Below are 14197 nucleotides of genomic sequence, written 5' to 3'. Positions count from 1 at the left end.
AGAAGCCGTGTCCAGTTCTTGCTCATTCCTTTGACAAATATTTGTGCTAGGTGCTGTGTGCAGGATGAAAGATGAATAGTAACGACCCTGTTCCTACCGTTTAGTGAGCAACTGCTCCATGCCTGGCATTGTGCTGAGGGTTTCCGTTCGTTCCCTCGCCAGACATACTCACAGCCAGCCTCTGAGGGCAGGTGCTTATATTACCCCCATTATTCACAGGGAGTCTCAGAGAGAGATGGAGAAACCGCCCGAGGTCTTATAGACAATGGGTAATGGGGCCAAGATTTAAACCGTTTTGTTACAGATCGAAAGCTCTGCTCTTAACTCCTGAGTCCCTCCCTCCCTCATGAAGCAGACCCCCGGGGAGACACTGCAGAAGGCCCCAGGGAGCCCTCTGGGGCATCCTCGGGGAGCTCTGTGGGGCCAACCTCAGGCCTTTCTACAACCCCGGGCCTGGGAGAAGGGCTGTAATATTTCCATTGCTCTGGACTCCCCGGCTCCATCCCCTGAACTGATTTCTTATCTCAGGGCTCTCAGTCCAGCAGTAGCTTCTGCCAGCTGCCTGGGAGGAGGACGATGCTGGAGGAACGCAGGGACCCTGGGCTCTGGCGGAGTGCCCGCGGTGCCCTCTCTGTGCTGGGAAAGTCCCACGCTTAAGGTCGGCCTCAGTTGCCTCATTAGCCCGTCCTGGGCCTTGAGGAGGGGACTAGCCCTGCTCGGCATCTTCGCCTACTGTCTCTGTGGTCCAGAAGCATTCCTGGGGTGTGACCTCACTCAAATTGCACCATGGGCCACGGAGGGGCCCTCAGGGCCAATCGAATCCTGTTCCCAGTGCCAGGGTTGCTTCCCCAGAGCTGGACACTTGGATCTCTTCTCAGGTTCCTCTCCCACAAACACTGATCCTGCAGAGACACAGCCGGCTGTCAGGGAGCCGAGATGCAAACACGCTGTCTTTCTGGCTCCCTCTCCCAGATGCAGCGTCTCAGGCCTCGCCGCCCAGGGTCTGGGATAGGACCTTAGCTGAGGCATCCCTCCCTCCCTTGTGCGTGGACCTGTCCCCTACCTCAGGCCCTACAAACCGCAGCCTGGCCTGTCTGCCTTACCCATGCCCCTCAGAGCCCGGACCTGATGCTGACGTTTCTGATTAAGAAAGTGCGCTTATTTTTAGGCTGTTTGCGTTCTGCTGGTGCTGTATATGTGTGTATGTGCATATTTCCCGGCAGCACCTCCCTTTCGTTTTCTAGATAAGAGAGTCTGCTGCTAAAAATGCCTCCGTGTTCCACCAGGGAGAACGTCAGGGATGGATGTGGCCCACGTGGCGCTGAGTGTGCCCTTTGAGAGGGCCTACTGGTGGGAGCTGGGGCACACACTGCAGTCCCTGCTCTGGGCGGGACTGGCTGGGGCAGCTCTGAGGAGAAGGGTGAGACATGGGTGCCAGCAGCAGGAGTAGATAACTAGGCCCAGCCTGAGAACAGCCAGGGGAGGGGAGCCCTGAGAGGCGGTGGGCCCCGAGGGGGTGTGACTGCTCCTCCCCCCTGAGGAGGTGTGTCTGTGCAGCCTGGCCGGGGAGGCAGAGGCGGGGACAGCCGTGACCTGGGAGCTGCAGGGACACTGGACTGTCCGGGAGAGTGGCAGTGGCCAGTCCAAGGACCTCTGCAGCTGACTCAGTCTCTCGCTCACTCACACACAGCCTCACACACGCATACACACTCTGCTGCCACCCATTCAAATCATAAAGGCTCAGATACACAAGCTCACCTTTGTCACACGCACTCTTGTGTGTATACATACATGCACACCTTCACACACAAATGTGCATTTATGTATGTGTGCCCCTGCCACACACAGATATACACATCTTAATAATTGTGAATGTTTATTGAGCGTTCACTGTGTGCCAGGCATGATGTGAGCATGTGACATGGATTCTCTCTTCAACCTCACAACCACATGGACCCCATTTTACCAGCAAAGAAACTGAGGCTCAGAGAGGTGAGGTAACTTACCCAAAGTCACACAGCAGCAAAGTTAGAATTAGAATCCAGGTCTGCCTGGTTCCAAAGGTGATGATTACACTGTACACATGAGTGCACACACAGGCACACACACAGCTTCTAGCCGGGCAGGGAAGCGGCGTTGTGGAGCAGCCCCTCTCACCAAGGAGGGAGAACACAGGCTCCACGCCCACTTGCAGGCTTAAAAGCCTGGGAGGGAAGCAGAGGGCAGAGCTTCCATTAGCCCATTGCCTCAGAGGGCTGGTCAGAAGGCCTCCTAGTCTCTGGATGCTGCCCAGAACAGATGCATTTGCAGCACAAAGTACCTAAGATTTGGATTTAGATTCAGCTCTACTGGCTCTATCACTTTCTGTGTGACCTTGGAAAAGTGTCTCCCCCTCTCTGAGCCTGAGTATCCTCACCTATGAAATAAGGATCATGGTGTCTACCTCTGAAGTTGAATCTGAAGATAAAATAAGAAACCACAGCTCTCTGGTACATATCAGGAACTCAACTCTAACAACACAATTTACATGTGCGTAATTACATAAGGATAAAATTGACAGGAATTACACACATAAGTTATACCTCACAATAACCCTGTGAGGTGTGGGTACTGTCATTTAATGGATGAGGAAACTGAGCTCTAGAGAAATTAACCAACCTACCTGCCCAAGGTCACCTAGCTGGGAACTGGAGGAGCCAGCATTTGAAGCCAGGCAGGAGAGAGGGAGGGCCCGGCCACTGGCCGCCTCTGCCCAGCGCTGCCTCCGCCCGTCTGCTGGGTGGCTCCACCACAGGAGTCCACTTGGGAGGGTGAGTGTTGGCAGGGAGGAAGGAGAGGCTCGTGGGGAAAGATGAGAACACAAGATGACTGGGTGGCCGGTGGTTTTTTTTACCTTGAATTTCTCTGCGAGGGCAGGAAGCATCGGTTATTCAGGAAACCCTCTGCGGGTACCCACCGCTCCCACTGAGATCGCAGGCTGAAGAGAGGAGTCTCGCTTGGCCTAGGGGGAAGAGGGAGAGAGCGGGTACCGCCCCCCCTTCCCTCTGGGTGGATGTCCGGCAGTTGGAGTGGGAGACCCCTTAGGGAAGTGAATCCCGCCTCAAACTCCTACAGGCTCTGACCTTCAAGAACTCTCTTGACTCTCTGAGCCTCAGTTTCCTCCTTCGCACTTTGGGATTAATGATACTTTACCTTGTGGGCTGTAAACGAAGTCCAGATGCAAACAGCTTGCCCGAGAGTCTGGCATCTGTGGTGCCTCAATAAATGCAAGCTGTTTTATTTATTATCCGGAAACCCCGTTTCCCCTCTCTGTGCAAACCCATCCCTCCCTACTTGCCCCAGGTCAGGGAAATACCCAGAAAGTGGAGACAGGAAGAAGGGGCCAGTGGTCGGCTCCACGTTTATTGAGGTCACCTGCTCCAAAAGATCCTAACACTCGAGTCCTCCATTTATTTCCGGAAGCTGGGAGACTGATGAGTTTCCTGACTTCCCTGGAAACCAAATCCAGGTCGGACAACAGAGTTTAGAGAGGAGAATGGCAGCCTCAGGGGAGCCCCAGCCCACACCGGAAAAGGCAGTGCCCCTCAGGTGGCATGCCGTGACCTCCCCCACCCACACCTGCCTTCCTGGGTCCTGTTCCTGGAAGACAGAGGGACAGACAGGGGCAGTTCCTGGGGAGCGAGAGCCTTTGCAGCAGGGAAGTCGAGGGGCTCCCGGGAGGCCCTTGCAGAGCCAGTCCCTCAGCCCAGCCCACGCTAACTGCACCTTGGAGGCCCTACAAGTAGGGGGAGCTCACTCCACCTGGCTGTTTTCACCCCCTCTCCTCCACAACCTCCCTGCAGAGCGAGGTTGACCCCTGTACCCCTGGTGGTCCTAAAGGTCCCACAGGAAAGATCATCACTATACATATGCAGAAACTAAGGCACAGGGAGAGGAAGCAGCTTGTCCAAGGCCACCCCCATTCTGGAGACGGGACAGTATTATCGTGACCCAGTGTGATGGATGCAGACACTCTGCGTCACAGGATGAAATGGTTTGCTCAAGGCTGCTCAGCTAGCAAACTCGAACCCGCGCCTTTTGGCTGCAGGTCCCGGGAGATTTTAAGTGAAAGCGCCTGGGAAGGCAGTGTCTTTCCTGATTGTTCTGTAATTAAAAGTGAGGCAGCCCGCAAGGTGGCTAGGACAAGCTCTGGGTCAGACCAGCGGTGGGGTCCCAGCTGTGCTACTTCCTGTGTGATCTCGGTCGGGTGACGTCCGTGTCCTGTGCCTTGTTTTCCTCATCTGTAAAAGGGGCAGCTGGGAGCACTGGCAGAGGCCCTGCCACTGCTCTCTTCCTCCTCGGAGGTGCTCAGCACGTGGAGGCCATGTTTGACATCCTTCTCCACCGAGGTCTCGGGCCATGCTAGTAATAGTATGTCATTGACTATCTGAGGTGCCCATGAGAAGCGGGTGGTTAATGGGCGAGGAGCCTTTGCTCCAAGAGCCCTGCTGCTTTATTCCTGACATGGGGCTTCCCCGGATCCAGGAGCTCCAGGTGTGGGCGTACCAGGGCCACCTGCCCTGCAGGTGTGGGTGCCACAAAATTCCAGGCAGGGGCCAGTCTGTGTCCTCGGGAAGCACTGAGAGTTCGAGGAGAGAGGAAGGGCCAAGTGGGGCCCCTGCTTCTCTTCCACCCCCATTCAACCCTAGCCGGTACCCTCCACACGAGCAGCCAGGTGGCCTTCAGCGGGAGGAAATCAAGTGATCTGTGGGGTCCGACGGCCTCACTGAGATCACCTGTAAACATAACATGGCGCGTATGCCAGGTCTTGGTCACCGAGGCAGTTCTGCTACTGTCCTCGAGTCCACGAGTCTGGTAGGGGCTGCTTGACGGTAGAAACGAAGAATATTGCAAGTCAGACAGGCTGCGTTCAGATCACCTTCAGCAGGTCCCTTCGTCTCATGGACCTCAGTGTCCTCATCAGTAAAACGGGGCTGTTCATAGCCCCGACGCCCAGGGAGGGTGAACTGAGATGATAGGCGAAGGCTCCTGGGACAGAGCCTGGCACATAGTAGGTGCTCCCCCACCAGCAGTCCCTGTTCCTCTCAGCAGGGGAGCCGGCCTGGCTGGGGTGGTGGCGGGGTGACAGTGGCTGCTTCTGTCTTTTCAGCGGCTCCAACAGGAGCTGGGGCTGGGCCATGGCGGGGAGCAGCAGCATCCTGGCCGAGTTCGGATCCCTGCACCTGGAGTTCTTGCACCTCACTGAGCTCTCTGGCAACCAGGTCTTCGCAGAAAAGGCAAGTCTTCTCACCTGCTCCCTCCCCAGCTGGCTCCTCTCTTCCCCTGTTGGAGAGCAGAAGGCTGAGCACTCAGCCCAGGAAGGGGAAAGGGATCACGGGGCAGCAGGGGGGTGGGTGGGGAACGCAGAGGGCCTCCAGCCACTGCTAACACAGCAAGGAGCTACTTGTGTACAGGTGGCAGGGACTGAGCACAGGGAGTAACCAGGATTCTGCAGAGGACAGGGAGGAGAGGAAGCTGCCAGCAAGAAGCTTCGCACTGGTGTGCGTCAGCTCGGTGACAACCACACATACGTGGCATCTGGAGAAAGTGCAGCAACTGAAATCTAGGCTCCAGCTCGCATTGGCAGGAATTGGCCACCTGGTGCAGAAGTCCCCTTTCCAGAGACATTTAACTTCTTCATGTGAGATCTGCCTGCCCGTTCCTCCCAGATGCCTGTCTGGCTCACGTTGTCAGCAGGCTGCAAAGCGATTGCACTCCACAGCAGAGGCACAGGTCTGTGCCTTCTCAGTTGTTCCCGGGCTGGCTGAGGCTGCAGGGGTGCAGAGAGCTGGCATCCAGGCCGGTGTCCTGACAGCTGCCCGCTCCTGCCCCTCTGCGAAGCCCTCCAGAAGGAGCAGCGTCTCAGTGTCACAGCCCTTGGCAGTCCCACTGTCTGGAAGTGTCTCCGTGGGTCTAACCCTAAGCCCAGAGAAGGGACATGTACACACCCCACCCTCAGATGGCCCTCAGGCTCCGTCGGCTGTTGTCCCTTCCGGAGTCTTGCCTGGGGAGATGAAGCCCTGCCCTCCCAGAAGAACCTTTGGAGGCCCCGCTCCCAAAGCCTTCTCTTCCTCGAACGTTAGCCTCTTAAATGCCAAGGGAGCTGGCAGGTCATGGAGTCACACCTTACCCGGTGGCTCCCAGGCTTGTGTCAGCTAATTAGCCTCAGATCATCGTCTCACTGCCTGGAAGAAACAACTTTCTGGACTTCACCCTGGGCCCGGGAATCTGCATTTTCAACAAGCACCCATGTGCTTTTTCACACCAGGTTTAGACCACTGCTTGCTCATTGTGGGAATCCACCTGAGCGTTCTTGAGAAGATCAAGAGGTTTTTAAAAAAATTTTTGTTTGTTTTATACTAGATTTTCCTTTTTTTTAGAGAGGAAGACTGTCCCTAAGCTAACATCTGTTGCCAGTCTTCCTCAGTGTTGTTTGTGGGATGCCAGTACAGCGTGACTTGACGGGCGGTGCAGGTCACCCCCAGGATCCGAACCCGCAAACCCCAGGTCGCCAAAGCTGAGCTTGCAAACTTAACCACTAGGCCGCCAGGCCAGCCCCAAGAAGAGCTTTCTAACACCTTGGTGACTTCCTCTGCCCTGAGGCTCACTACTGCCCTTAGTCAGCCCGTCATGTTGTCAGAACTCCCGCAGGAGCTCTTCCTTAGATCGAGAGGGACTCTGCCTGTCTGTGACACTCCACCTTGAAAGCTTGTGGAAGAAGTTTAATCCCGCTTCCCAGCGGGCCTTATTTTCTGGTCCTTTTTCCCACCTCCAAGCCCTTCCTCCCCCAAGCCTCCCTGTTTCCATTGCTCTTGAGCAAAACTCCTCTAGGAAGAATGGAGTGGGACAAGGAGCTCCCTGCAGTCCCTGGCTGGTCTGGAGATACCACCTACCACTGCCTGAGCACCTTCCATGTGCTGGGGACCTTAGGGTATCTCTGTCCCACCCAGCAACCTAGGCAGTGGTCTTCCTGTTATCCCTATTTCACAGAGGAGGAAACTGAGGCTCAGAGAGGCTGAGTCACTTGTCCTGGGTCATCCAGCTGGGATTCAAGCCCAGGACTTTCTGACTCTGAAGCCCAGATTGGTACAGCAGGCTTCCGGCTTTTTCTCCAGAGTGCATACGCCTGTCTGTTTCTCTGTCTCTCTCTACATTTACATTCTCAGGCTATTTTTGTCTTCTAATCATGCCTCCCACAGAGGCGATTATTGGCAGTCAACAAATTGGCCCAAATTCTGAAGTGCCCGCACCCTCCCAGGGAGCAAATTTAGCCTCTTGCCTGCTCACCACCAGGACAGTCAAGAATAAGTCAGGTGCAAGCCTGTTTCTGTCCCCCATAATGGACTCCATTAACATAAATGGATCTGAAATGTGATGTGCAAAGCAAAGTCTGTGCCCTGGAAAGCAGGGTCTGACAGCTAAGGGCTGCTCTCCGTGCTCCTCGCCTGTGGGGAAACCTGCGAGCCCCCGATTGAGCGCTGGCCCCAGGGCCTTTCTCTCCGGCGGATTCTGTACCGGCAGGATTCATTTACTGCCGGACAGCAGACCCAGGGAGAGAGCCTTCCTGAATCCCGCTTCTCGCTGTTCGCAGCCCTAAAGGTTGCAGGTCCAGCTTCTTCTTGCTCCAGCTGGGGCGGCCTCTGCTGCACGGTCCCCACCCTGATCCATGTTGGACCCAGAGGCTGCTCCTGTGATCAGACACCTACTCGTGTCCTGGTCTGCCACTTACAACCGGTGACCATGGGCAAGTCACTGAACTTCTCTGAGACTTGGGTTTCTTGTCAGTTAAACTGACATAATAAACCGTGACGGCTGTTCTGAGGGTTGGAGATAGTGTGTCAAACGGGTGTGGCTCGGAGGAAATGGTAACAGCTGTTGTAGTGGATGTAGTTGTTAAAACCCTGAGATGCCCACTGGGGCACAGGGACGTCAAGGAGCCTAGCCCTCTCCTCTGGCATGGTTCCTATGGTGTCAGATAAAGTAACGTATGAAATGGCCAACATTTGACCGTTTCTGACCGTTTAAAAAGGCAGTTCTGCGTAGCACTTACGAATGAGCTACGATCACTTATATGAACTTCTTCCTTAAAAGACCCATCCCCCAAAGCGACAGGCAGTGAGGAAGGGGTGAGGTGAGGGGGCAGTGGGGGCCTGGCAGGGCTCCAGGCGGAGCAGTCAGTGCAGAGGTTGTGGGTCAGGCCCCTCTGTGGCCATGTCCTGACATGCCCCGCGTGGGCACAAGGGCAAGGCCTGCCCCCAGCTCTGAGGTGGAGCCTGCTGTCGGTCCTGCAGCTCCCCCTTCTGCCTCATGGGAATGGTTTCCTCTGCATCTGAACCAGCTGCCTCCATCCTCGGTGGGCTGGGAGCCGGCTGGCTTCTTCGGGAAAGTGAAGGTGCACCTGGTGTCCATCTCTCGACAGGTCAAGAACATCCGGAAGGTCCTCAAGAAGATCGACAAGCCCTTTGGCCTCTACCCCAACTTCCTCAGCCCAGTGAGCGGGAACTGGATGCAACGTGAGTATAGAGACCCCGCTGCCCCTCCTTGAGCTGATTCCTGCCCAGCTCCCGGCTCTGGCCTGTGCTAGGCACCTGGGCCGCGAGGGGAGTGATGCGTTTATCAGAGCCGCATACTAGCATGGCGTTCGCTCAGTGCTCCTGGACACCACCTACCCTGCCAGGCTTCGTGGGCGGTTTCATTACTGTTGTCATTGCCGTTGGGATGGATGTGATGGCTGCTGTCCAGGAAGGCCCTGCCCCGAGCATCCCCCGCACACTAGCCGTCTCCAGCCTCCTATCAGAGCTTCAGCCTTCCGTCTCTTCTGCTGCCCACTGAACCCTCCTTCATTGTCCACCGCACCTGCAGGACTATTCCATAGAGAACTACCTGCTCCAGAAGTGGCTCTAAGAAAGGCCGTGCTTCCTCTCCCAGCCCCTCTAATCTGGTAACCCACCTCCAAATTTAATTTAAAAAAAATTCAGCAGAGCCTAACTATATAGCAATATAAACATCATGAGTTCACCGCTGGTATCTCACGCCTACAAGAATCGGTCCCGGGATTTCCTGCTGTTCTCTGTTCTGAGGCTTGTTTCTCAACCAGACTGTTGCGGGTCAACGGCGGAGCCTCATTCCCAGCCCCCAGCTCCACCCTCTGAAACAGAATGAGGTCAGGGGGATGCTCAGTGTTGAAAAGTCTCCCAGGCTGCTGGGATTGCACCCCTGTCGAGAAGCCTGGGCTCCGCCTTGCCCTCCTGACCAAGGCCCTGGTCATGTGGTCACAGTGCTAACTGGTGGCACTGCTGCCACCATGGGCCCTGCCTCTGGGGGCTCCCCAATAGCTTCCCAGAGCCCCCACCTCCACTGCGTCTGCCCAAACAAGGCCCCCTCTCCCTTCCCCTGCCTCTGGCCCTGGTTGTTATGGCATCAGCAAGGGCTCAGGGGCATAGTAGACATGAGTCTAATTACTGCCTGACTGGGGGATTTGCGGCATCTCTAAGTCTTGCTTTCCCCTCCTATAAGATAGGAGGAGAGCTCCAGATGTGTTCTTTGGGGACCGTGCAGGGCATGGAGGCACGGTCAGAAGCTGCAGCAAGCAGATTTCAGTTCACCTTCTGAAGGTGATCTGTCTGTCCCGAAAGGTAATGGTGCCCATCACTAAAAGAATGCAAGCACAGCCTGGCCGGCCGCAGGGACACTGGAAGAAACTGCGAGCCCGTCTTTCCCACCCCGAGCCCCTCTGATCCGAGGGTCTAGGAAGCCCAAAAAGTTCGACCCAGGAATTTTCACAGGTGATGACCTCACGCCCACAGGTCCTCCTGCAAAAACCGCTTATAGAAATGCAAAGTATTTTTAACCAAAACACACCGCCAAACCCAAAAGTGCCAGGAGAAAACGAAGGTTTGAATTACAGATTATGGCCACGATGGAGACAGTTCAATAACTGTTACTGCTTTTAATTGCAAGGCCTGACTGAGGATGAGATAAACTACGCCGCTGCCCGCCTTCGTGGCTCCAGGACAATGCAGCAAAACCCATAAAAAGGAGAGGGGTGTGGCTTCCCAGCCTGAACAGCCACCTTGGCAAATTACAGGGGAGCCCCCTCGGAGAAGCATTATTTTCTTTTCAGCCTGCGCCAGGGTCGCGGGGCTGGGCAAAGGCACTCACGTCTGGAAAATTGTTTTGTATTAATAAAATATGAACCCGAGGCCTGCTAAAGAGCAGAGGGAAGGTTACAAAGTCCTGCTCATCTGGGTGCCTGCCCACCTCCTCCCCTGGCTTTGGCGCCTGGGTCATCTCAGGTTTTCTGTGATTTCTATTGTGTTTTTTGGTGATTGTGTATTTTTCCAGCAGATGATAACGTTCCCAACTTGCATAAGCTAAGTGTGTTCACGTTCTTTTCTTCCTTTAAATCCTCTGTTTAGTTCATTTGCAACCACAGAAATGGCAGTTTAGAGAGGCGATTGAGGAATTGGGCCGCAGCCCCGTCCCAGGCCTCTATTCTCGCCTGCTCCCCTCTCCTGCTGGGAGCTGAGCTTCAGGGAGACGGGGGAGGCCGAGACCCTCCAGCCACTAGGACTTCAAAGCCAGGATAAGTCCCTCAGGCTCCTGCTGGCACCAAGAGCGGATGCAACTGACCCCAGCAGAGACACTTAGAGCTCAGACAGCTGCCAGCCCTTCAGCTTGGGCCCTGGAGTGGCTTGTCCTTGTCCGCTGCCTGAATCCCACATTTTCCCCAGTGGGAGGGAAGTGGCAAATCCAGATTCTCCCCGGTGGGTATAGGAGTGTGCGTTCCCGTCAGCGCCAGCCTGGCAGCCTCCCCCAGCGTCACGCTGCTCTCTTGCCTGCTGATTCCCAGGCTTGTAGGGCGGCACCTCCTGCTGCCAAGTGTGATGAGAGCGTTGACACAGTCAGGAAGCAGAGGAACCCCACTCTGCTCTAGGGCTCATGGACACCAACTCACGCTCTGCTTTGGCATTTCACAGGTAAGGAGACTGAGGCCCAGACTGCAAAATGGCTTGCCCTGAGCTAATGGCAGATCCACGTCTGCTAATTCCCACCCCTGTACTTCTCCCAGTGTACCCCATGGTGCTGGGAAGATACTGCACACATGCTTACTAGGAAGCAGTAGGGCCTCCAGATGAAAATTGACCACTTCATTTGAAGCCCCCTGAGACACAGACTATACACATATCCCCAAGAGGCTGTCGTGTCTCAAACGCCCATGCGACTCCTGGTGACCTGGCTCCCGCTTGTGCACACCCCTGCCAGGTGAAGCCCTCTGCCATGTCACACACACACGCACACACACATACTCTCTCTCTGCAATCACATGATGAAGTCCAAACTCTTTGGCTTGGCATTCGAGGCCCTTCCAAGCACAGCTCAAACCTACCTTCCTTTCATTCGATCAGGACTTACTGGGCATCTGCCATGTGCCATAGAGGTACTGGGCCTAAGGTGTGAATCATACGTGGTCCCTCCCCACACAGAGCCCCAGCCTGGTAGGGGAGGCAGACCCATCAACAGATGCTTATGGCACAGTGTTGAGAGCAGCTGCTGGCCAGGCACGCACCCAGCAGTGGGAGGATGGCTCCTGCTGAGCGCTTCCCACCTGAAGCTCACTGGGCCGGAGGTTGCGTGTGCCTTATCTCCCTCACTCCTCACGGTCAGCCTGTGGAGAGGCTGGGAGCAGGTTTATGAAGACACTGAGGAGAGCCTTTCTTGGGGTGGGTGATGCCTGAGCTGAGGCATGGCAGTGAGGAAGCCTTCGCCGGGCAAGGCGGGAAGGGTATTCTAGGCGAGGGGTCATCAGAGGTGAGGAAAAGCATGGGAGGGCTGGGGCTAGGACGGTTTGGGGTGGCGGAGAAAACAGTGAGAGGAGGCAGGCCAGTGGAGATGATGAACCCCTTCTGAGCTGTTGCTCTAAGCGGAGGCTGACCCCGTGTGCCTTCCAGCCTCCCTGCCTCCCCACCCCTGCTCTGCACAGACCTCCTGCTCCAGCCGTGGACACCCCGTCAACATGCTGGGCCTGGCGCATCCCTGTCCCTCCCTTTGTGCTTGCCCAAGCCGTGTCCTCCACCTACCATTGGGGGGTAGGAGTGGGGGTCCTCTATGCTGGTCCCTCTTCCCTCTTCACATGGCAAAGTCCAGCCCACACTGACCCCCACCCACCCACTGCTCGTTCAGGTCTGTTCCAGTGTTTGCAAGTGTTTGTCCTGTCCCTGAACCCCTGCTCGGCCAGGATTTGTTTGTGGAGGGGCTGGAGGGCCGGAAGCACTGGTTTACTGGGGGGGCCCCCCCGCCCCCTTTCCCTGTCCCCATCCATCTTTACCTCTGACTTTTGTCCCTCTCTCTTCACCCATGTCCTTCCTTTCCTTGAGCATCTTTGTTTGCATTCTCTGGTTGACTGTAAAGCTGAGGAAGTGAGGGCTCTCTGGCTTGGTGGCCTTGGACGGGCTATTCGGCCTGCTCTCTGTTTCCCATCTGGGAGACAGGGTTCACAGTGCTTACCTTGCAGGGTTCTTGGGAAGATTGTTGTAAATTATCCAGTGAAGCTCCTGGCCCACAGTGGACCTTTGATCAGCGGTGGCTGGTGCTGTATTCTCTGTTTCCTTCTCTTCCTGCCACCCGCTTTCCCTCTCTTCTCTCTTTCTACCCGCTCTTTGCCCAGAGGAGCTGAAAACACTCTTCCCATTCCCCCCCAGCCTGCCGCCTTAACCCACTCGCCGTGTTCCTTGCTGTCTCTCTGCGCACGTGAATCCTAACAGGGCACTGAAGTTTGCCCTTTCTTGTGCCTGTAGTGAGAGCCTTATGCTTCCCCACTGTTCATTTCTAAGGCGTGTGAGTGAAGTATTTTCGTGTCTTGCGTCTGTGGTTAAGTGCTCCTTGGTCGACCCATCTTGCTCCTGGGACAGCCCTGGGTGCAGACACCTCATTCAGCCACAACCTGGAGGTCCTGCCACTCGAGGCAGATGCCAACAGGGCAGAGAGGGGTCCACAGATGCGATTTTCCCTCCCCCGGCTCCACTGATCTGCATGTGTCACAATTTGCTAAATTTAAACTCGGTTTCTCCAGAGCAGCTCTGTACTTTGTCCAACTAAATTAAGCGTCTCCTTCCTCCTTTCTGTGGCCTTTTATGAACCTGCCCCGCATTAATTACCATGTTTGTCGCAGGGTAATAAAAATCTCTGAACTCCCTGCCACCACATTATCTTTTTAAAGAAATGCAACTCATTTACAGTTAATAACCGGAGGCCCTGCGTCCTCCGTGGCTGAAGCAGCATGATTTATAGTGGCCGGATGAGCCCGCGCGCTTTCGTGCGGGATGATCGCGCGTCAGGACGGCCCTGGTGTCCCCTGAGTCACGGGCCATGCCATTCTCTCGGCCCCTGTTCCGGGCTTGGAGGCTGCTGATTAAATGCTCTCTCACTGCCCGCGCATAGCACCGGGGGCCACCGAGGCTGGCAGGCGAGACGGCGCCCGGTTAGTCCCGCCTGCGGCCTCAACAGATGGAGATAATGTTCTTGTCATCTTTCCCCTCACAGACCACGTCTCGGTTGGAGGACTCGGGGACAGTTTTTATGAATATTTGATCAAATCCTGGCTGATGTCGGCCAAGACAGATATGGAGGCCAAAGACATGTACTACGAAGCCTTGGAGGTAAGATGAGAGCCTTATTCTTCACAGGCCGTTGGTCATTGGCCACTGGCTCTCACCCAGGCCCCTGAGTGCTGAGGGGGGTGGGGTCGGGGGGGTGCTCACCCCTCCCCCACGGCGAGCTGGCTGGAAGAACAAGACCGTCCCCTCCCCAGCCAGTCACTTTGCACACCCTGTCTCGTGACTCTTCTCAAACACCTTGAAATTAGGGCTGTGTTAGCATCCTCATGTTTCAGATGCAAAACCCAAGCTCAAGGAGGTGAAGTCATTTGTCCGAGGTCTCACGGGAAGCGCAGGCAGTCTGATTCAGAAACCACCGTGTCTGTGCCTCAGTTGATGTGTCAGAGCCCAGAATGCAGCCAGACGGTGGGCTGGGAGCCCCCAAGTGAGGCTGCCCAAGGAAGACCCTCAGCCGTCTTCCTGCCAAACCAAAGGGGACATAGTTTGCACATCTAAGCCGGGAGGGGCCTCCCTCAGGGGAGCACCCAGTTCTGCTCCTCTTC

General features: G+C 55.7%; 1 protein-coding gene across 2 annotated transcripts in view; it reads left to right on the top strand.

Moving 5' to 3' along the window:
* The window catches only part of MAN1C1 (mannosidase alpha class 1C member 1), a 135065-nt gene that overhangs the window by 108596 nt on the left and 12272 nt on the right, over positions 1–14197 (top strand). For both annotated transcript variants that reach the window (XM_070610663.1, XM_070610664.1), the window contains 3 exons: positions 5150–5276; positions 8459–8552; positions 13582–13697. In XM_070610663.1, the coding sequence (XP_070466764.1) occupies positions 5150–5276; positions 8459–8552; positions 13582–13697 (337 nt within the window). The remainder of the gene's footprint in view (positions 1–5149; positions 5277–8458; positions 8553–13581; positions 13698–14197) is intronic.

This window comes from Equus przewalskii, chromosome 2, assembly GCF_037783145.1.
Source record: "Equus przewalskii isolate Varuska chromosome 2, EquPr2, whole genome shotgun sequence".
Classification (NCBI taxonomy): domain Eukaryota; kingdom Metazoa; phylum Chordata; class Mammalia; order Perissodactyla; family Equidae; genus Equus; species Equus przewalskii.
The sequence above is the reverse complement of the archived record's forward strand: the minus strand, read 5'-3'. Positions and strand labels throughout refer to the sequence as shown.